The sequence below is a fragment of the Nerophis lumbriciformis genome, linkage group LG37 (genome assembly GCF_033978685.3).
Source record: "Nerophis lumbriciformis linkage group LG37, RoL_Nlum_v2.1, whole genome shotgun sequence".
Lineage (NCBI taxonomy): Eukaryota > Metazoa > Chordata > Actinopteri > Syngnathiformes > Syngnathidae > Nerophis > Nerophis lumbriciformis.
In genome coordinates, this window is record NC_084584.2 from 9,848,653 (window position 1) to 9,872,805 (window position 24,153).

General features: G+C 37.6%; 1 protein-coding gene across 1 annotated transcript in view; it reads right to left on the reverse strand.

The window, feature by feature from the left end:
- Positions 1-9,369: 9,369 nt before the first annotated feature.
- The window catches only part of atp9b (ATPase phospholipid transporting 9B), a 123,088-nt gene continuing 108,304 nt past the window's right edge, over positions 9,370-24,153 (reverse strand). The window contains exons 22-29 of the mRNA XM_061931452.1: positions 23,974-24,118; positions 19,456-19,520; positions 19,230-19,385; positions 18,192-18,256; positions 18,015-18,123; positions 17,897-17,954; positions 15,197-15,400; positions 9,370-11,015 (exon numbers count right to left, since the gene is read on the reverse strand). Coding sequence (XP_061787436.1) covers positions 10,879-11,015; positions 15,197-15,400; positions 17,897-17,954; positions 18,015-18,123; positions 18,192-18,256; positions 19,230-19,385; positions 19,456-19,520; positions 23,974-24,118 — 939 coding nt within the window. The 3' untranslated portion in view covers positions 9,370-10,878. The remainder of the gene's footprint in view (positions 11,016-15,196; positions 15,401-17,896; positions 17,955-18,014; positions 18,124-18,191; positions 18,257-19,229; positions 19,386-19,455; positions 19,521-23,973; positions 24,119-24,153) is intronic.

Genomic DNA, 24,153 nt, shown 5'->3' on the forward strand with positions numbered 1-24,153 from the left:
TACGGCAAAGACCAAAAAAGTGTTTTCTTGTGCCCATGCCCCGCCCACTTTGTACAACAAAGACTAAAAATGTTTTTGTCCCCATGCTCCGCCCACTTCGTACGACAAAAACTAAAAAAAGTGTTTTTTGTCCCCATGCCCCGCCCACTTTGTGCGGCAAAGACCAAAAAAGTGTTTTCTTGTCCCCATGCCCCGCCCACTTTGTACGACAAAGCCTAAAAAGGTGGGGTTTTTTGTCCTCATGCCCCGCCCACTTTGTACAACAAAGACTAAAAATGTGTTTTTGTTCCGATGCCTCGCCCACTTTGTACGACACAGACTAAAAAAGTGTTTTTTTGTCCCCATGCTCTACCCACTTCGTACAACAAAAACTAAAAAAGTGTTTTTTGTCCCCATGCCCCGCCCACTTTGTGCGGCAAAGACCAAAGTAGTGTTTTCTTGTCCCCATGCCCCGCCCACTTTGTACAACAAAGACTAAAAATGTGTTTTTGTTCCGATGCCCCGACCACTTTGTTCGACAAAGACAAAGAATTTGTTTTTTGTCCCCAAGCCCCGCCCACTTTGTACGACAGACAAAAAGTGCTTTTTTTGTTCCCATGCCCCGCCCACTTTGTACGACAAAGACTTAGTGTTTTATTGTCCCCATGCCCCGCCCACTTTGCACAACAAAGACTAAAAATGTGTTTTTGTCCCCAAGCCCCGCCCACTTTGTACGACAGACAAAAAGTGTTTTTTGTCCCATGCCCCGCCCACTTCGTACGACAAAGACTTAGTGTTTTATTTCTTTCATGCCCCGCCCACTTTGTACGACTAAGACTAAAACAGTTTTTTTTTTGTTCCGATGCCCCGCCCACTTTGTACGACAAAGACTAAAAATGTGTTTTTTGTCCCCATGCCCCGCCCACTTTGTACGACTAAGACTAAAAAAGTGTTGGCGAGCATTATTGGCGAACATTGTTGAGAGGTCTGGTGAATTTATTTTAAAAAATCTAAATAAATAAAACTAAAATTGAAATATGTTTATATAAAGGGAGCACTACTTAGTGAGTTTTGGCAGTTTGTGTCCGGGACTAAAACATTTTCACTCTCGATACCATACGGATATTAGAAACTAGAGTATGAGGCGATACCGATGTTGGTCTGATATGATATCAGCAGGGGCAGCAAATGTTAACAGCTTAAAAACTACGATAATTAGACCAAAAATGTTTGCAGCGCAAACAAATGGGTCAAGTTTGGTAATATTTCGACATAGTTGGTTTGTAGTTATCATTAATAACATGTTAATTACACATTAATAACATAAAACGTTAACTTCCAAACTAGCCTGGACACTCCTGGTATACAACTTGACAGTGGTGTGTATATTTGAAGAAAACCATCATGGCGGGGGGTGGGGGGGGGGAATGTGGAAGGAGGGCATGGTGAGTAACCAGATCACATAATGGCAGGGCTCCCTTTTGGCAACTAAATAAAAGTCTGACTGGGGAGAAACCCAACAGATGTGATCTGCTTCCAGTGGACCTGCCGCCTGTTAGAGGGGAAAGGGTTCCGTCTGGATTGCGCAACAATTGTTTTAGGAAACAACATCCCCATTTTCTTACGTGTTGCGTTCAGGTGTTGTTCGTAAAACCAAAATGTTTCCCTTTTTTCCTTCCTAAAGGGAAAAAAATATTTTTTCCAAGCATATCTCTAACCCATGAAGGCTAAACTTATCGTAAGTGATACATTCGTTTTTGAGCCGTCTACATGAGAGTAGAGCGCCCCCGAGGGGGCTTCCCTATAGAAAAAAAAAATAATTCTCAGCTGTAATGCCATGTTCCACCACTTGTGGCAGTAATGACAACATCAAACACACAGAGGAAGTCATAGAGAAGTTTCTTCAGCGCAAAAAAATATGACTAAATTATGAAGCTGTATTTTTTTGACAGTTTATCTAAGGAACATTTATTATTAATTTTAGAATGTATTTACTGCATAATTGTACACTATTTTTTCTTTTGCTGTATATTTGATTAGCATTTATTCATGTAATCCGCCTGACCTAAGCCTTGATTATTTTTTTTTGATAATGATTTATTATTTGACAAGGTTCATCCTGTTAAACTGTGAAGTCAATTAGATTATTCAATATGGTTCAAATCTTATTTTATTTAATTTTTTCTACCTAAAAAGCCTGACATTACAGATGAGATACATGACATCCACAAGAGGGCAGTAATGGATCCTGCAAGATTGCCACAAAGAAGAAACACCTGACTTTTGAGGAGAAACTTTGCCAAATTTGAAGGGTTACGGTCAGAAAAAGGTATTTTTTACTGTTTGAAAATATTACATTAGTAAAACGGTTTTAAAATGTATCGAATTTGAAACAGCAGGTATAAAAGGTATTGTAACTCTAAATGAGTCATTTTTATTGCATTTCATGCATCATAAATACTATCGATAAACTGTCTTTGGGTTTTACAAAGAAACATATTGTTTACATTTCACAATATATATATATATATATATATATACATATATACATATATATATATATATATATACAGTATATATATATACACACATACAGAGGTGGGTAGTAACACGCTACATTTACTCCGTTACATCTACTTGAGTAACTTTTGGGATAAATTGTACTTCTAAGAGTAGATTTAATGCAACATACTTTTACTTTTACTTGAGTATATTTATAGAGAAGAAACGCTACTTTTACTCCGCTCCATTTATCTACATTCAGCTCGCTACTAATTTTTATCCATCTGTTAATGCACGCTTTGTTTGTTTTGGTTTGTCAGACAGACCTTCAAAGTAGGATCTATCGCATGCCTGCGTTTCACCAATCAAATACAGTCACTGGTGACGTTTGACTCCGTTTCACCAATCAAACAGAGCTAGGCGGTCACATGATTAACAAGCTTAAACTTACATGAACTCAAACGTCAAATTTGAGGAAGCACATGGCGGTAAGTAACCTTAGTAGATATTTTGGCTGTCACCGTAGGCTGATGTTAGCTGGGAACACCAATCAGTGTGTTCCCAGGTGCCGCCCACACCTATCAGTTTATGGTTTGCATAAAGGCTAACTTGTTATTTTCCTTTGTAATCTTTTCCTATTGAGCCTATGGTGCTGTTAAGTTATTGTGGCTCAATTTGCCTTACTTTTTTTTTATGTTAATGTATTATTATTTAATATATATTATTGTTTGAGTTGCTTAAGAGATATTTCTGGCTCTGAATTTGCTCATTGCTATTTTTATGTTTTTGTGCATTATTTGTTGCCGTCATCATTAAACGAACAGGTTACTCATCAGTTACTCAGTACTTGAGTAGTTTTTTCACAACATACTTTTTACTTTTACTCAAGTAAATATTTGGGTGACTACTCCTTTCTTTTACTTGAGTAATAAATCTCTAAAGTAACAGTACTCTTACTGGAGTACAATTTCTGGCTACTCTACCCACCTATATATATATATATATATATATATATATATATATATACACATACACATATATATATATATATATATACATATATATATATACACATATATATATATACATATATATATATATATACATATATATATATATATATATATACATATATATATATATACACACACACACACACACATATACATATATATATATATATATATATATATATATATATATATATATATATATACACACACACATATAAATAAAATCTACATGTCCAAATTGCTGTTATTCTATGATGTTGCGATAATAAATTGTAGATTTTGGACTTTTATGAGATCAAACAATAAATCAAATAAATGTTATATATTTAATTACACCACTGAAGATGCTTTGAGAATGATAAAAATGTGAATTTAAGTGCTTTTTGTTTTGTTATAAAAAATGACAAATATGATAACAATTTAAATCATACATAGAAATTGATGTTTGTAAAAAATAAATTAAAAAAAGGACAAAAAAAACAACCCTCAAGTTTCAAATAATAGTAATTTTCTGTCAGTTATTTAAAAAGCGCTAATAAGAGTCAAGCGGTCAAATTGTTGGTGTTTGTCTCCATCTAGCGTCCACACGGCGACACTGCAGGTGGGCTCACCAGCCGTGTAAAGTGGACTTTCATCCTTTATTTGGTCGTTGATGAAAAAGGAGGACATAAATAGCAGCTACAATGCGGGACATTATAAAAGATTCAGCAAGATTCCCACACAAAAACACGGGAACTAACTTTTGGGAAAAAAACTTCCGTCATCTTTTCAAACGACGACAACCGCCGTCTTAATGATAATCATGATGATAGTCAACATGTGCATTGATAATCATGATGATAGTCAACATGTGCATTGATAATCATGATGATAGTCAACATGTGCATTGATAATCATGATGATAGTCAACATGTGCATTGATAATCATGATGATAGTCAACATGTGCATTGGTAATCATGATGATAGTCAACATGTACATTGATAATCATGATGATAGTCAACATGTGCATTGGTAATCATGATGATAGTCAACATGTACATTGATAATCATGATGATAGTCAACATGTGCATTGATAATCATGATGATAGTCAACATGTGCATTGATAATCATGATGATAGTCAACATGTGCATTGATAATCATGATGATAGTCAACATGTGCATTGATAATCATGATGATAGTCAACATGTGCATTGATAATCATGATGATAGTCAACATGTGCATTGGTAATCATGATGATAGTCAACATGTACATTGATAATCATGATGATAGTCAACATGTGCATTGGTAATCATGATGATAGTCAACATGTGCATTGATAATCATGATGATAGTCAACATGTGCATTGGTAATCATGATGATAGTCAACATGTGCATTGATAATCATGGTTGGTGATGTACATTGAACATTGAAACACTATCAGGCGGGAGTTGAAGAGAACTTCAACTCTTAAAACACCTTCTGGGAATCATAAAACTCATTCCCGCCACAGCTGTCCATCAAAAACACACCACTTCCGAAAAGTTCCCAAAACCTTTTGATTGTTCCGACATCCGAGGAGATATGTGGTGGTGAGGCACAACGCTGGCCAGGGTGCAGTTCTTCGTCTAGACCAGGGGTGTCCAAAGTGCGCCACGTAGCTCATTTCTAAACAAAATCTGATATTAGCATGCTAGCTTTTTTTTTTTTTTAGCAAATTTAGCAGGTATATAGCATGTTAGCATATTATTGTTAGCATGCTAGATTTTTTTTTTAGCAAATTTAGCAGGTATATAGCATGTTAACTTTTTTATTGTTAGCATGCTAGATTTTTTTTAGCAAATTTAGCAGGTATATAGCATGTTAGCATATTATTGTTAGCATGCTAGATTTTTTTTTAGCAAATTTAGCAGGTATATAGCATGTTAGCATATTATTGTTAGCATGCTATCTTTTTTGCAGGTACACATCTCAAAGTCAAATATTTTTGTACTTCACAAACGATGCCTGTTAGCATGCCAGCTTTTTGTTTTAGCTAATGGTGTATGTACACACCTCAATCATATTTTGCCACTTGATGCATGCTAACATTAGCAAGCTAGCATTTTATACACAAGTGCACATTTTAGAGTAATATATTTCGGTACATGACACATTTTAGCATGCTAGCTTTTTTAGCAAATATATAGCATGTTAACATATTATTGTTAGCATGCTAGCGTTTTTTTGCTAATTTTGCTCGTATTTTTTGATACTTGACGCCTCAGCATTCACACAAAATTTCTATGTACACACCTCAATCATATTTTGCCACTTGATGCATGCTAACGTTAGCGAGCTAGCATTTTTTTTTACAAATGTTTCCAAGTACAAATTTCAAAGTAATATATTTCGGTACTTGACACATTTTAGCATGCTAGCTTTTTTTTTTATAGCAAATTTAGCAGGTATATAGCAAGTTAACATATTATTGTTAGCATGCTCGCGTTTCTTTGCTAATTTTGGTCATATTTTTGATACTTGACGCCTCAGCATTCACACAAAATTTATATATTTTGCGAATTGATGCATGCTAACGCTAGCAAGCTAGCATTTTATACACATTTTTCCAAGTGCACATTTTAGAGTAATATATTTCGGTACTTGACACATTTTAGCATGCTAGCTTATTTAGCAGGTATATAGCATGTTAACATATTATTGTTAGCATGCTAGCGTTTTTTTTGCTAATTTTGCTCATATTTTTTGATACTTGACGCCTCAGCATTCACACAAAATGTATATATTTTGCGAATTGATGCATGCTAACGTTAGCAAGCTAGCATTTTATACACATTTTTCCAAGTGCACATTTTAGAGTAATATATTTCGGTACTTGACACATTTTAGCATGCTCGCTTATTTAGCAGGTATATAGCATGTTTATATATTATTGTTAGCATGCTAGCGTTTTTTTTTGCTAATTTTGCTCATATTTTTTGATACTTGACACCTCAGCATTCACACAAAATGCATATATTTTGCGAATTGATGCATGCTAACGTTAGCAAGCTAGCATTTTATACACATTTTTCCAAGTGCACATTTTAGAGTAATATATTTCGGTACTTGACACATTTTAGCATGCTAGCTTATTTAGCAAATTTAGCAGGTATATAGCATGTTAACATATTATTGTTAGCATGCTAGCGTTTTTTTGTGCTAATTTTGCTCATATTTTTTATACTTGACGCTTCAGCATTAACACAAAATTTCTATATTTTGCCACTTGATGCATGCTAACGTTAGCAAACTAGCATTTTATACACATTTTTCCAAGTACACATTTCAGAGTTATATATTTCGGTACTGGACACATTTTAGCATGCTAGCTTTTTTTTTTTTTTTAGCAAATTTAGCAGGTATGTACCATGTTAACATATTATTGTTAGCACGCTAGCGGTTTTTTTTTGCTAATTTTGCTCATATTTTTTGATACTTGACACCTCAGCATTCACACAAAATTTATATATTTTGCGAATTGATGCATGCTAACGTTAGCACGCTAGCATTTTATACACATTTTTCCAAGTGCACATTTTAGAGTAATATATTTCGGTACTTGACACATTTTAGCATGCTAGCTTTTTTTTTTAGCAAATTTAGCAGGTATATATAGCATGTTAACATATTATTGTTAGCATGCTAGCGTTTTTTTTGCTAATTTTGCTCATATTTTTTGATACTTGACGCCTCAGCATTCACACAAAATGTATATATTTTGCCACTTGATGCATGCTAACGTTAGCAAACTAGCATTTTATACACATTTTTCCAAGTACACATTTCAGAGTAATATATTTCGGTACATGATACATTTTAGCATGCTAGTTTTTTTAGCAGGTATATAGCATGTTAACATATTATTGTTAGCATGCTAGCGTTTTTTTGCTAATTTTGCTCGTATTTTTTTATACTTGACGGCTCAGCATTCACACAAAATTTCTATGTACACACCTCAATCATATTTTGCCACTTGATGCATGCTAACGTTAGCGAGCTAGCATTTTTTTTTACAAATGTTTCCAAGTACAAATTTCAAAGTAATATATTTCGGTACTTGACACATTTTAGCATGCTAGCTTTTTTTTTTATAGCAAATTTAGCAGGTATATAGCAAGTTAACATATTATTGTTAGCATGCTCGCGTTTCTTTGCTAATTTTGGTCATATTTTTGATACTTGACGCCTCAGCATTCACACAAAATTTATATATTTTGCGAATTGATGCATGCTAACGCTAGCAAGCTAGCATTTTATACACATTTTTCCAAGTGCACATTTTAGAGTAATATATTTCGGTACTTGACACATTTTAGCATGCTAGCTTATTTAGCAGGTATATAGCATGTTAACATATTATTGTTAGCATGCTAGCGTTTTTTTTGCTAATTTTGCTCATATTTTTTGATACTTGACGCCTCAGCATTCACACAAAATGTATATATTTTGCGAATTGATGCATGCTAACGTTAGCAAGCTAGCATTTTATACACATTTTTCCAAGTGCACATTTTAGAGTAATATATTTCGGTACTTGACACATTTTAGCATGCTCGCTTATTTAGCAGGTATATAGCATGTTTATATATTATTGTTAGCATGCTAGCGTTTTTTTTTGCTAATTTTGCTCATATTTTTTGATACTTGACACCTCAGCATTCACACAAAATGCATATATTTTGCGAATTGATGCATGCTAACGTTAGCAAGCTAGCATTTTATACACATTTTTCCAAGTGCACATTTTAGAGTAATATATTTCGGTACTTGACACATTTTAGCATGCTAGCTTATTTAGCAAATTTAGCAGGTATATAGCATGTTAACATATTATTGTTAGCATGCTAGCGTTTTTTTGTGCTAATTTTGCTCATATTTTTTATACTTGACGCTTCAGCATTAACACAAAATTTCTATATTTTGCCACTTGATGCATGCTAACGTTAGCAAACTAGCATTTTATACACATTTTTCCAAGTACACATTTCAGAGTTATATATTTCGGTACTGGACACATTTTAGCATGCTAGCTTTTTTTTTTTTTTTAGCAAATTTAGCAGGTATGTACCATGTTAACATATTATTGTTAGCACGCTAGCGGTTTTTTTTTGCTAATTTTGCTCATATTTTTTGATACTTGACACCTCAGCATTCACACAAAATTTATATATTTTGCGAATTGATGCATGCTAACGTTAGCACGCTAGCATTTTATACACATTTTTCCAAGTGCACATTTTAGAGTAATATATTTCGGTACTTGACACATTTTAGCATGCTAGCTTTTTTTTTAGCAAATTTAGCAGGTATATATAGCATGTTAACATATTATTGTTAGCATGCTAGCGTTTTTTTTGCTAATTTTGCTCATATTTTTTGATACTTGACGCCTCAGCATTCACACAAAATGTATATATTTTGCCACTTGATGCATGCTAACGTTAGCAAACTAGCATTTTATACACATTTTTCCAAGTACACATTTCAGAGTAATATATTTCGGTACATGATACATTTTAGCATGCTAGTTTTTTTAGCAGGTATATAGCATGTTAACATATTATTGTTAGCATGCTAGCGTTTTTTTGCTAATTTTGCTCGTATTTTTTTATACTTGACGGCTCAGCATTCACACAAAATTTCTATGTACACACCTCAATCATATTTTGCCACTTGATGCATGCTAACGTTAGCAAGCTAGCATTTTTTTACAAATTTTTCCAAGTACACATTTCAGAGTAATATATTTCGGTACTTGACACATTTTAGCATGCTAGCTTATTTAGCAGGTATATAGCATGTTAACATATTATTGTTAGCATGCTAGCGTTTTTTTTGCTAATTTTTTGATACTTGACGCCTCAGCATTCACACAAAATGTATACATTTTGCGAATTGATGCATGCTAACGTTAGCAAGCTAGCATTTTATACACATTTTTCCAAGTACACATTTCAGAGTAATATATTTCGGTACTTGACACATTTTAGCATGCTAGCTTTTTTTTTTTTAGCAAATTTAGCAGGTATATATAGCATGTTAACATATTATTGTTAGCATGCTAGCGTTTTTTTTGTGCTAATTTTGCTCATATTTTTTGATACTTGACGCTTCAGCATTCACACAAAATTTATATATTTTGCCACTTGATGCATGCTATCGTTAGCAAACTAGCATTTTATTCACATTTTTCCAAGTACACATTTCAGAGTTATATATTTCGGTACTGGACACATTTTAGCATGCTAGCTCTTTTTTTTTTTTAGCAAATTTAGCAGGTATATAGCATGTTAACATATTATTGTTAGCATGCTAGCGTTTTTTTTTGTTGCTAATTTTGGTCATATTTTTTGATACTTAACGCTTCAGCATTCACACAAAATTTCTATGTACACACCTCAATCATATTTTGCCACTTAATGCAGGCTAACGTAAGCAAGCTAGCATTTTTATTTTTTTTATTTTTCCAAGTACACATTTCAGAGTAATATATTTCGGTACTTGACACATTTTAGCATGCTAGCTTTTTTTTTTATAGCAAATTTAGCAGGTATATATAGCATGTTAACATATTATTGTTAGCATGCTAGCGTTTTTTTGTGTGCTAATTTTGCTCATATTTTTTGATACTTGACGCCTCAGCATTCACACAAAATGTCTATATTTTGCGACTTGATGCATGCTAACGTTAGCAAGCTAGCATTTTATACACATTTTTCCAAGTACACATTTTAGAGTAATATATTTCGGTACTTGACACATTTTAGCATGCTAGCTTTTTTTTTTTTATAGCAAAATTAGCCGGTATACAGCAAGTTAACATATTATTGTTAACATGCTAGCGTTTCTTTGTTGATTTTGGTCATATTTTTGATACTTGACGCTTCAGCATTCACCCAAAATTTCTACCCAAATTGCCCATTTTAGTTGTTTTTAAAAAATCTATATGTTGTACTGGTTTTGAAGGTGAAAACTGAGAAATCACAGGATCTCGGTGGAAAAGGTTTGGGCCCCCCTGATCTAGACTGAGCACATTCTTTACTGTAATAAGAGCTGCACTTCAAGTAAAGTACAAAAAAAAATTTTTTTAGAAAAAAAAAAATGTATAAAGAGTATAAAAAAAACAAAAAAAAGGTTTTGATTGAAGTGCGTACTAAACAATGTGACAAAAATCCTCTGGTGGTGTTTGAAGGTGCTGGATCAGTTCCAGTAAAAGTGTGCGATTGCTCCAGTGGTTCACTGACCTCCATGCACTGACACGCCTTCCTCACTGGGGGCAGCAGCGAGCAGGAGGAGGTGGGAGGGGGGAAGGTTTGGTTTTGTTTTTGCAAAAAATAAAAAAAAGGTGTGTTTGTCTCAGGAGGCCAGTTTGGAGTAGCTGGACGGGGAGAACTTGCGCTTCAGGTACTTGAGGATGTAGAGCGGCAGGCAGCTGACCAGCGTTATGCACGACACCTTCCACAGGAAAGGCCAGGTGGTGATGAAGGACAAGTCTGGTACACACACACACACACACACACACACACACACACACACACACACACACCCACACACACACACACACACACACACACACAGTAAATAATACAAAAATCAACCTCATCAAAAGTTGGCTTTTGTCGCCACCCAGTGGACAGAAGTAGAACTGCATGTAAATACGTTCGACTACCCCATGCAAATCCAATTCTTGTTCCAGACCACAGGAAACGTTACCCAATCTTCAATGATTGTAATAAATCCATTAGAAGAAGATGTTTCCTTTAACTTGGACACACTCATTCTAAGACAGTCATTTCCAGGAGTTATCTCACCCTCTGAGAACTTTTACTAATGTTTTCCAATGTTGTAAAAACGTGTAGAATAAATGTTACATTTCAACATTTCTGTCAACAAAGATTTGCTTCAGCCTGCTTCATTTTGATAGTAGGCTAATATAGACACTTACATCATGTGTTGTCTTCATTATAACACTTATAAGACTTTTAAAGTCATTTTGATAGTAGGCTAATATAACTAATATAGACACATCATGTGTTGTCTTCATTACAACACTTATATAAGACTTTTAAAGTCATTTTGATAGTAGGCTAATACAACTAATATAGACACTTACATCATGTGTTGTCTTCATTATAACACTTATCAAGTAATTTTGATAGTAGGCTAATATAGCTAATATAGACACATCATGTGTTGTCTTCATTATAACACTTATATAAGACTTTTAAAGTCATTTTGATAGTAGGCTAATATAGCACTTACATCATGTGTTGTCTTCATTATAATACTTATATAAGACTTTTAAAGTCATTTTGATAGTAGGCTAATATAGCTAATATAGACACTTACATCATGTGTTGTCTTCATTATAACACTTATATAAGACTTTTAAAGTCATTTTGATAGTAGGCTAATATAGCTAATATAGACACTTACATCACGTGTTGTCTTCATTATAACACTTATCAAGTAATTTTGATAGTAGGCTAATATAGCTAATATAGACACTTACATCATGTGTTGTCTTCATTATAACACTTATATAAGACTTTTAAAGTCATTTTGATAGTAGGCTAATATAGCACTTACATCATGTGTTGTCTTCATTATAACACTTATATAAGACTTTTAAAGTCATTTTGATAGTAGGCTAATATAGCTAATATAGACACATCATGTGTTGTCTTCATTATAACACTTATATAACACTTTTAAAGTCATTTTGATGTACGTGTCTATATTAGTTATATTAGCCTGCTATCAAAATGACTTTAAAAGTCTTATATAAGTGTTATAATGAAGACAACACATGACGTAAGTGTCTATATGAGTTATATTAGCCTGCTATCAAAATTACTTTAAAAGTGTGATTAAAAGTTGCCTTCATTACATTTTGATGTAAGTATCTATATTAGCTATATTAGACTATTATCAACATGACTTTAAACGTCTTATATAAGTGTTATAATGAAGACAACACATGATGTAAGTGTCTATATTAGCCTACTATCAAAATGACTTTAAAAGTCTTATATAAGTGTTATAATGAAGACAACACATGATGTAAGTGTCTATATTAGCTATATTAGCCTACTATCAAAATGACTTCAAAAGTCTTACATAAGTGTTATAATGAAGTCAACACATGATGTGTCTATATTAGCCTACTATCAAAATTACTTTAAAAGTCTTATATAAGTGTTATAATGAAGACAACACATGTAAGTGTCTATATTAGCTATATTAGCCTACTATCAAAATGACTTTAAAAAAATCTTATATAAGTGTTATAATGAAGACAACACATGATGTAAGTGTCTATTAGTTATATTAGCCTACTATCAAAATGACTTTGAAAGTCTCATATAAGTGTTATGATGAAGACAAATCATGATATGTCTATATTAGCTATATTAGCCTACTATCAAAATGACTTCAAGTCTTACATAAGTGTTATAATGAAGACAACACATGATGTGTCTATATTAGCCTACTATCAAAATGACTTTAAAAGTCTTATATAAGTGTTATAATGAAGACAACACATGTGTCTATATTAGTTAAATTAGCCTACTATCAAAATGACTTTAAAAGTCTTATATAAGTGTTATAATGAAGACAACACATGTAAGTGTCTATATTAGCTATATTAGCCTACTATCAAAATTACTTTAAAAAAATCTTATATAAGTGTTATAATGAAGACAACACATGATGTAAGTGTCTATTAGTTGTATTAGCCTACTATCAAAATGACTTTGAAAGTCTCATATAAGTGTTATGATGAAGACAAATCATGATAGGTCTATATTAGCTATATTAGCCTACTATCAAAATGACTTTAAAAGTCTTATATAAGTGTTATAATGAAGACAACACATGTGTCTATATTAGTTAAATTAGCCTACTATCAAAATGACTTTAAAAGTCTCATATAAGTGTTATAATGAAGACAACACATGTAAGTGTCTATATTAGCTATATTAGCCTACTATCAAAATTACTTTAAAAAAATCTTATATAAGTGTTATAATGAAGACAACACATGATGTAAGTGTCTATTAGTTATATTAGCCTACTATCAAAATGACTTTGAAAGTCTCATATAAGTGTTATGATGAAGACAAATCATGATATGTCTATATTAGCTATATTAGCCTACTATCAAAATGACTTTGAAAGTCTTATATAAGTGTTATAATGAAGACAACAAGTGATGTATATCTAATAGACACTTCCATTATGTGTTGTCTTCATTATAACACTTATATAAGACTTTTAAAGTCATGTTGATAGTAGTCTAATATAGACTCTTACATCATGTGTTGTCTTCATTATAACACTTATATTAGACTTTTGTTTTTGTTTTTTGTACATTTTGGTCCAATGTGGCTCTTTTAGCATGTAGCATAGTAGCATACATTGATTGACCTACATTGCATGGGTTTTAGTTGCCACAAAATGTATCACACGTCCTTCAATTTGTATTTGTGTGGCCCTTGGGAAAAACAACAACATTTGGACAGCTGTGTTTTAACGTAAATAAAGAGTATTGTCAGGTACGGGAAGGCAGTGCAGGGTGGAGGAAGCAAGACAACAAAAAACAGTCCATGCACACGTCCAGCAGACAAAGACTGAGACAACCTACCAAGAAAAGCTCCGAAGGACACTCTGCCTATTAGAGATGCGCGGATAGGCAATTATTTCATCCGCAACCGCATCACAAAACTCGTCAACCATCCGCCATCCACCCGAACTAACATTTAATCAAAACCGCACCCGCCTGTTGTTATATATCTAATATAGACGATGCAAGGCATTAGTGAGGTTATAAAGCTTTTTCCTGTTAAAGAAAGGAGACTGATCCAATGCAGCAGAGACATTCAATGCGTGCCACGCTGTCACGGCCCAGACGCACACCAGTGCGCAATCATCTGGGAGCCGCGCTGAGCGCACCTCCAAGCGCGCTCGCGCCACTCAAACTGCTGCAGGCAGCTGCGTTCTATCTTGTTTTAACATCCTGTGGCACTCTTCTGGGATCACGGCGGACGAAACTGCTCATGCTCAGGGTGTTTGTGGAGGTTCGGGGGTTTTGCACAAATGTGATGCACCATGTTAGATGTCCCGGTTTTGTGACTGTCGTAGACATAAACAGCGTCGCAGCTCTTGCAAATCACATAGCCAGCATTACTATCATCCTGATTTACAAACTCATAAAAACGAGTCCACGCTGAACTTTTCTGGCCTTTTTTCCCCCTGGTCTTTAGTATTTCCTTTTTTAGTTTGTCGCGTACCACGTTTGCTGCCGGCGTTGCCATCTCTTTTTTTTTTCTTCTTCTGTTGTGGCGTTCTGCAGGTGCCTGCTCGTTTTTCGTATGTGGGTAACAACATTTAACTATGTATATATATTTCCGAATTGGTTTAACTGCCACCCGCCTGAATCTATTTAAAATCTAATTTTTTTTTATTTCAACCGCCCGACCCGACCCGCAGATAAAATCTAATTTTTTTTTATTTCAACCGCCCGACCCGCGGATAATCCGCGGACTCCGCGGTTGTGTCCGCAAACCGCGCATCTCTACTGCCTATGCCTGGCACACACACACACACACACACATAAAGCAGCGGTGTTAGAGACACACACACACACACACACACTGCAGGTAAATCTCACCAAAGTACTCGTTGAGGAAGGCGAGCGAGGCCAGGTAGCATCCCAGGCTGAGGAACTGGGCCAGCACCATGAGCCAGTGCCAGGTGCGCACAGTCAGGGCCACCATCAGCAGCTCGGTCAGGATGAGCGCCGTGAAGGAGATCGCCACCACGTGCACGAACTCCGACTCGAAGAGGACCAGCGCGCCGTACATGAGGATGCCCCCTGGTGGCAACACATTGTTTATAAAACTGATGATTACGGAAAAAAACCAGGAATAAAATCAGAAAATTATATAGCGGTGTATTGAGTATAATGATTCATTTTTTTTCATTTATTTATTTATTTCAGGCAATGACATAAAAAAGTACAAAGTTGACAACACATAATAATATAAATTAATATAGTGCAAATAATTATAACATGGGAGGGAAAAGTCATCGTAAAAACACGTTTTTTTGGACTACTGCAACGCACTTTTAGAACATCCAGAAGCTGCAGTACTTACAGAATAGTGCTGCTAGGATCCTGATGAGAGTGCGGAAATATCACCACATCACACCAGTTCTCAAATCCCTCCACTCAGGATTGAATACAAAGTCTCCCTACTAACCCACCAGTGCCTCCATGGAAATTCCCCCGTCTACCTCAAAGAACTACTCACCCCCAAATCCTCAACTCCGGACAGGCTAACCTCCTCCAACCTACGAGGACAAAGCTACGAACAATGGGAGACCGGGCTTTTTGACGCTCTCCCTGACCACCTGAGGGCACCACAGACTGTGGACGCTTTTAAAAAAGGCTTAAAAACCCTTCTTTTTAAAAAATCTTTTTTTTTTTTTAGACATATAAGTACTAGTTCTAGCTATTAGGCTGTTCTGGTTTTATTTTTATTCATTTGTATTATCTTTTTATTTTTTGGGGGGTGGACCGCTCGCCTGTGCATCGGTTTGTTCAATGTAAAGAGCTTTTACAAATAAAATCTATTATTATTATTATTATTATTATTATTGTCAGCCGTGTTACAGACACCGTTCGAAAACAATTGGGTATGTAGATAAAGATTTACAAAATATTTCTATGTAAATAACTCATTTCACAACGTATATATCTGCGGCTTATAGTCTGTCGCGGCTAATATATGGAAAATATTTTGTTATTTTCAAATGTAGGGGGTGTGGCTTATATACCGGTGCATTCTACAGTCCAGAAAATGGGGTATGTGATGAAATTTGCTAGTTTGACAAACAAAACCAAGCAAAAAAAGCTATCTAATTTTTTCCCCCTGAGCTGTATTATGTATGTATTATGTATTTTCATATCATCAAAATAAACCCAACCATAGCTAATAGTCGACGGAAGTGATGACTAATGGAGAGCTAGCTTGGGCAACTCGTGACGATGACTTCTGTTTTGTCTGTGGAACGCTCTCCCTGACCACCTGAGGGCACCACAGACTGTGGATACTTTTAAAAAAGGCTTAAAAACCCTTCTTTTAAAAAAGCCTTTTTTGTAGATATATGTGTGCTAGTTCTAGCTATTAGGCTGTTCTGTTTTTGTTTTTTGTTACTATATATTTTACTTGTTGGGGGGCAGCTATTTGTGGTTCTAGCGCTGTTGTTTTTTAAATGCACTGTAGCACTTTGAGGTTGTTTATTCAATATAATGTGCTTTTACAAATAAAATCTATTATTATTATCAGCCGTTTTACTGCCGTGTTACAGACACCGTTCGAAAACAATTGGGTATGTAGATAAACATTTACAAAATATTGCTATGTAAATAACTAATTTCACAACGTATATATGTGCGGCTTATAGCCCGGTGCGGCTAATATATGGAACATATTTAGTTCTTCTAAAATTTAGGGGGTGCGGCTTATAAACCGGCGCGCTCTTTAGTCCAGAAAAGAATGGTATGTGATAAAATTTGCAAAACAAAACCAAGCAAAAAAAATTATATTATACAGTTTATCATATCATCAAAATAAACCAAACCATAGCTAATAGCCGACGGAAGTGATGACCATTGGAGAGCTAGCTTGCGCAGCTCGTGGGTCCATGACGGTGACTTCTGTTTTGTCTGATCAGCCGTTTTACTGCCGCGTTACAGACACCGTTTGGAAACAATTAAAGTATGTAAATAAACATTTACAAAATATTTCTGTGTAAATAACTAATTTCACAACATATATGTTGGCGGCTTATATGATATGGCTAATATATGGAAAATATTATATATATAGGGGGTGCGGCTTATATACCGGTGTGTTTTATAGTCCGGAAAATATGGTATGTGATGAAATTTGCCAGTTTTGCAAAACAAAACCAAGCAAAAAAGCAATCAAAGCTCTCAAATTTTTTTCCCCTGAGCTGTATTATACAGTTTCTCATATCATCAAAATAAACCAAACCATAGCTAAGTGATGACCTCATCGCTTTTCCTTGCAGCACATTCCAGCAGTTCAAATTGGTCTATACTTCTCATTTTCTTTCATAAGGCCTTCTAATCTCGCTACTGGTCTTTAATTAAAAAAAAAAAAAGTTTTTAGGAAGTCATGCCTGAGCAGAATGGCAGACCTTTCCCACTGGCTGCATGGCTTAGCGGTTCCAGAACTATCCTTTTACATGCATTGTAAGAGCGGGAAACATAAGACACTGAGAAACAGGCCGAGTGAGGGCCACAGGGGGTTGATAAGGAACATTAGAAATTGTATGTTACCTTGATAGACGCTGACCAAAACCCAAACCAGGAAGGTCTTGAAGGACAGCGAACGTCCCTGAGGACAGAAAGGTGCTCCGTGAAGAGGCGCCATGGTCTACATAAAAACCCAAAGTACCTTGGTGAGGTCCTTGTACAGTTCTGGGTAGAGAAGCGCCATCTCGGGCTTGACATCCTGGTCCAGGACCAAGGAGAAGACGGGGAACATGGTGTAGATGGTGGCGTAGCTGCAGGGAGAGAAGCCAACAGTACTTTCTCCTGCAGGCGTGGATCAGAGTGCAGGGAAGATACGTACCCGACCATGAGGAACCCCTGGTACAGGGGGACAGAGGCAAAGTAGAAAATGGAGGAGAAGACCGCCTGAGGGAAGGAAACGGGCGTTTCAGTGGGAGTACTGGCACATATGAGACCATACTTGCCAACCCTCCCGGATTTTCCGGGAGACTCCCGAAATTCAGCGCTTCTCCCGAAAACCTCCCGGGACAAATTTTAGTTTATTTTGTGGTTTGAATTAGTTTTTGGAGCTGTCATTACACATTTATCAGTATTCACATTGGTCAGTAGTTTCTTCCCAAATGAATGCTATCACCTGCAGACCGGAAGTGTCTTGTCATTCTGATGAGCGCGACCAGTCTGTAAACAATTGAAACGTCCTGTGTGCTTTTTCCTCCTGTATAACAGGTTAGTTTTGGTGAATCAACTCACTGAATAATATCCATGTGATCTTTATAAGTTTAAGTACACATTTTGATGGTGGATCCTAACTCTAAAGTGTTTGTGAGTTGTAGTTTGTATTTGTGAATGAATCCAGTGTACAGCTGCAGTAATCAATACAAAAAGGCGACGTGAGTACGCAATGTTTGTATAGGAACTTCTGATCCTAATTCAGACTCCCAAATTAGAGCTCCCGTTTTCTTATTGATTTTATAATGTATATTTGTATAATGTTTGTGTTCTGAAATAGTGACAGAGAATAGAACAAGGATGGACAATTCAACCCTTAACTCAACAATGAGTAGATGAGTGTTATGTGTGTGTATATGTGTAAATAAATGAACACTGTAATTCAAGTATTTCTTTTATATATATATATATATATATATATATATATATATATATATATATATGTAATGAAATATATATATATATATAGCTAGAATTCACTGAAAGTCAAGTATTTCTTATATATATATATATATATATATATCTTAACCACGCCCCCAACCACGCCCCCGCCCCACCCCCGACCACGCCCCCCACCCGCACCCCCCACCTCCCGAAATCGGAGGTCTCAAGGTTGGCAAGTATGTATGAGACCCATCCAGAGGTGTACCTGCATGGCGGAGATGATCATCCCTCGGTGCATGACGAACTGGCCCAGGGCCGCCGAGCGCTTGTAGCTGTTCCTGCCGTGCACCATGAGGAGTCGCCCGATGTGCTTGAACTGCGTGATGGAGAAGTCGGCGGCCAGCGACGCCTGCTTGCCTTCCTTTTGGGGAAACGACGAGATCAGAACGCTGAAAAAACACCACCACGGTTTACACGGAAGCTCTGGTTACCTTTCCTTCTATTCCGATACCACAATCTGCAGCCTGGATCATGCTCACGTCGTTCCCACCGTCACCTGCAGCACACCACAAGGAAGTTTTCAAACTGCTTCTCCGAACAAGCGTCAACTCACACCTACAGCAGTACCGAGCATTAACAAGAGCGTTACGTTCCAAGAACTCCAACAGATGTCATCAAAAATAACGGACACTTCAAAAAATGCTTATTCTAAAGCGGCAACTTTTCACCACTTTGGCAAACGTACTTCATTCACCAAGCAGATCCTCACTCAAACAGTGTGGCCGTTGTTAGAATAATTGTTTGTAAGTTATCACAAAAAACTTTGTGTTGAAATGAGTTCCAGGCAAAAAGACAAAAGGCTGTCTTTGAAACCAACCAAGAAGAAGGCTCGTAAAACTCCACTGGGACTTCAAAGCGGAGAGATGACAGGATCTGCCCAATTTCCAGACGAACTCTTTTTGAAGTATTTTACGAACTCTTTTTGAACTATTTTATGGAACTCTTTTTGAACTAACTACTGCTCAGGGGCAGTACCTCTGGATTGGCAGACCGGGGTGGTGGTTCCTCTCTTTAAGAAGGGGAACTGGAGGGTGTGTTCTAACTATCGTGGGATCAAACTCCTCAGCCTTCCCGGTAAGGCCTATTCAGGTGTACTGGAGAGGAGGCTACGCCGGATAGTCGAACCTCGGATTCAGGAGGAACAGTGTGGTTTTCGTCCTGGTCGTGGAACTGTGGACCAGCTCTATACTTTCGGCAGGGTCCTTGAGGGTGCATGGGAGTTTGCCCAACCAGTCTACATGTGTTTTGTGGACTTGGAGAAGGCATTCGACCGTGTCCCTCGGTAAGTCCTGTGGGGAGTGCTCAGAGAGTATGGGGTATCGGACTGTCTGATTGTGGCAGTCCGCTCCCTGTATGCTCAGTGCCAGAGCTTGGTCCGCATTGCCGACAGTAAGTCGGACACGTTTCCAGTGAGGGTTGGACTCCGCCAAGGCTGCCCTTTGTCACCGATTCTGTTTATAACTTTTATGGACAGAATTTCTAGGCGCAGTCAAGGCGTTGAGGGGATCTGGTTTGGTGGCTGCAGGATTAGGTCTCTGCTTTTTGCAGATGATGTGGTCCTGATGGCTTCATCTGGCCAGGACCTTCAGCTCTCACTGGATCGGTTCGCAGCACAGTGTGAAGCGACTGGGATGAGAATCAGCACCTCCAAGTCCGAGTCCATGGTTCTCGCCCGGAAAAGGGTGGAGTGCCATCTCCGGGTTGGGGAGGAGATCTTGCCCCAAGTGGAGGAGTTCAAGTACCTCGGAGTCTTGTTCACGAGTGAGGGAAGAGTGGATGGTGAGATCGACAGGCGGATCGGTGCAGCGTCTTCAGTAATGCGGACGCTGTATCGATCCGTTGTGGTGAAGAAGGAGCTGAGCTGGAAGGCAAAGCTCTCAATTTACCGGTCGATCTACGTTCCCATCCTCACCTATGGTCATGAGCTTTGGGTTATGACCGAAAGGACAAGATCACGTGTACAAGCGGCCCAGATGAGTTTCCTCCGCCGGGTGGCGGGGCTCTCCCTTAGAGATAGGGTGAGAAGCTCTGCCATCCGGGGGGAGCTCAAAGTAAAGCCGCTGCTCCTCCACATCGAGAGGAGCCAGATGAGGTGGTTCGGGCATCTGGTCAGGATGCCACCCGAACGCCTCCCTAGGGAGGTGTTTAGGGCACGTCCGACCGGTAGGAGGCCGCGGGGAAGACCCAGGACACGTTGGGAAGACTATGTCTCCCGGCTGGCCTGGGAACGCCTCGGGGTCCCACAGGAAGAGCTGGACGAAGTGGCTGGGGAGAGGGAAGTCTGGGCTTCCCTGCTTAGGCTGCTGCCCCCGCGACCCGACCTCGGATAAGCGGAGGAAGATGGATGGATGGATGGATCTTTTTGAACTATTTTACGACCTCTTCTTTTGAACTGTTCGGTAACCAAAGGCAACGCTGTTTACGACCCACTTCCCTCTGGAAGCAGCTGTGGTCAGGTGGGGGGAGAAAGTCAAATAAAGAAGGAGGAGTGCAATCTTTTGGCAGAGCGTGCTGAGATACTGTGCAATGGTATAGTGTGTCCAGGCGTGTCTCCTCAATTGAGTCCAAATTTAATTCTGTCTCTGTTTAATTCTTTGCCTCTTGTCTTGTTTAATAGATGTCATCAGTGTTTGAACCTGACAGCCGTTGGCCTCCTATTTTGTGCTCATTTGTAAATAAATAGGAGGCACTTTGGTGAGAGCCCTGCTCTGAACTATAATGAGCCTCTGACCACAATTTACTAGGGACGATATTATCGGCCCATAAATGCTTTAAAATGTAATATCGGAAATTATCGGTGTCGGTTTCAACCTCCCGATTTTCCCGGGAGACTCCCGAATTTCAGTGCCCCTCCCAAAAATCTCCCTGGGCAACCAATCTCCCGCATTTCTAACGATTTCCACCCGGACAACATTATTGGGGGCGTGCCTTAAAGGCACTGCCTTTAGCGTCCTCTACAACCTGTCGTCACGTCCGCTTTTCCTCCATATAAACAGCGTGCCGGCCCAGTTACATAATATCTACTGTTTTTACACACATATAAATGAATGCCCGGCATACTTGGTCAACAGCCATACAGGTCACACGGAGGGTGGCCGCATAAACAAGTTTAACACTGTTACAAATATGCGCCACACTGTGAACCCACACCAAACAAGAATGACAAACACATTTCGGGAGAACATCTGCACTGTAACACAACAGAACAAATACCCAGAATCCCTTGCAGCACTAACTCTTCCGGGACGCTACAATATACACCCCCCGCTACCACCAAACCCAGCCCACCAAAATAATGCACTTTGTGAAAGTCAAAGTATAGTATTTCCCATAGTTGTAGTGGATATAAGTATTATCTCAGGGAGAGCATGTCCCAAATTCCAAGCTGCTGTTTTGAGGAATGTTAAAAAAAATAATGCACTTTGTGACTTCAATAATAAATATGGCAGTGCCATGTTGGCACTTTTTTCCATACTTGAGTTGATTTATTTTGGAAAACCTTGTTACATTGTTTAATGCATCCAGCGGGGCATCACAACAAAATTAGGCATAATAATGTGTTAATCCCACCACTGTATATCGGTTGATATCGGAATCAGTAATTAAGAGTTGGACAATATCGGAATATCGGATATCGGCAAAAAAGCCATTATCGGACATCTCTACAATTTACGCATCACAAAACCCGCAGTATTCAATATTGTACGTGCAGTTACGCCACATCGTGTCCAGTCAAAGCATCTTCTTCAAACTGTAAAATGTTGAGAGTTGTCTTGTGTCCCATCGCCCTCTGCTGGTTTTAAAGCTGCACTACACTTTTTTTTTAATCCTGCAGATATAGCTGCATCAGGCCACTTTATAATTAATATAAAGTAGAAAATGGATAGATGGATAATACGATCTTATTATAAATATATACATTATATAAATGTATATATACATACATACATATTTATATGTATACACATAACATTATACATAAATACACATACATCCATTCATATATGTTAGAATAATCATGTGTATATATATTATCACACAACTTTAGTATGCTTAAAGTCCGTTGCTATAGTTATTAGCTATTGTGCTCAAGCTGTATTTTTCCTATCTGTACAAGGACAAAACTTCTTGTCTGAGGGGTGGCCTCAGCCGCAGATGTTGTCTTTGTTTTAGCCCGCTAACAGCCAAGGACTTCAAGGACCTCGACAAAGATAAGACGACAGCACGCAGACGAAGCAGAGACAGGGCGAAATCACAAGGCCCCAGCACATTCCGTCACATATTGTGCGTACTGGACCTGCATGGTATATGTGACCACTCCTTTTAGAGGCGGCCTCAGTGATGTTGACTGGGGAACTCCTGAATAAATAGAGGGTCGCGGGAGATGTACCTTAGAGTCTAGGGCGAGACTGTGACTAAGTGTGCAGCTCCATGCGTTCTCCTCATGAGCTAAATTGAACTCTGTCTCTGCATGATTCCTTGCCTCTTGTCTGATTAATAGATGTTATCAGTGTTAGTGTGTCAGAACCTGACATATATATATATATATATATATATATATATATATATATATATATATATATATATATATATACATACAACCATAAATATAAATACATATATACATACATACATCCATAGATATACATACATATGTGACGGGAGGCAGAAAATACAAAGCTTCCTGTGCGGGTATTGGTGTGTAGCTGCTCTATACGAGTCCAAAAATCAAATACAGAGGGCTGAAAATGAGTATAATAAGTCCCTTTTGAGTAAACGGCGAACTGGCAGGAATCTACAATACACGTAAACTAAACACCCTCCATGCACCCGAAAACTGAGTATCATATCTCCCGGTCTTGACTAGACAAGGGACTGACTATTTTTCATGAAAGATTATGTTACAGCTAAAAAAAAACAAAAAAACCATGGCATTTCCCACGGCCCACCTATGGCACAGGTCCTGTTGGCAGTGTGCTGCTGGAGGAGCGTGACGATCTGGGCCTTCTGGGTGGGCGAGCAGCGGCAGCACACCACGGCCGGACACTGGCACGCCAGCTCCACAAACTCGTGCTCGTAGTAGCGCAAGCACACCTGCCACGGGCGAGTTCTGCCGTTAGTCATTTGTT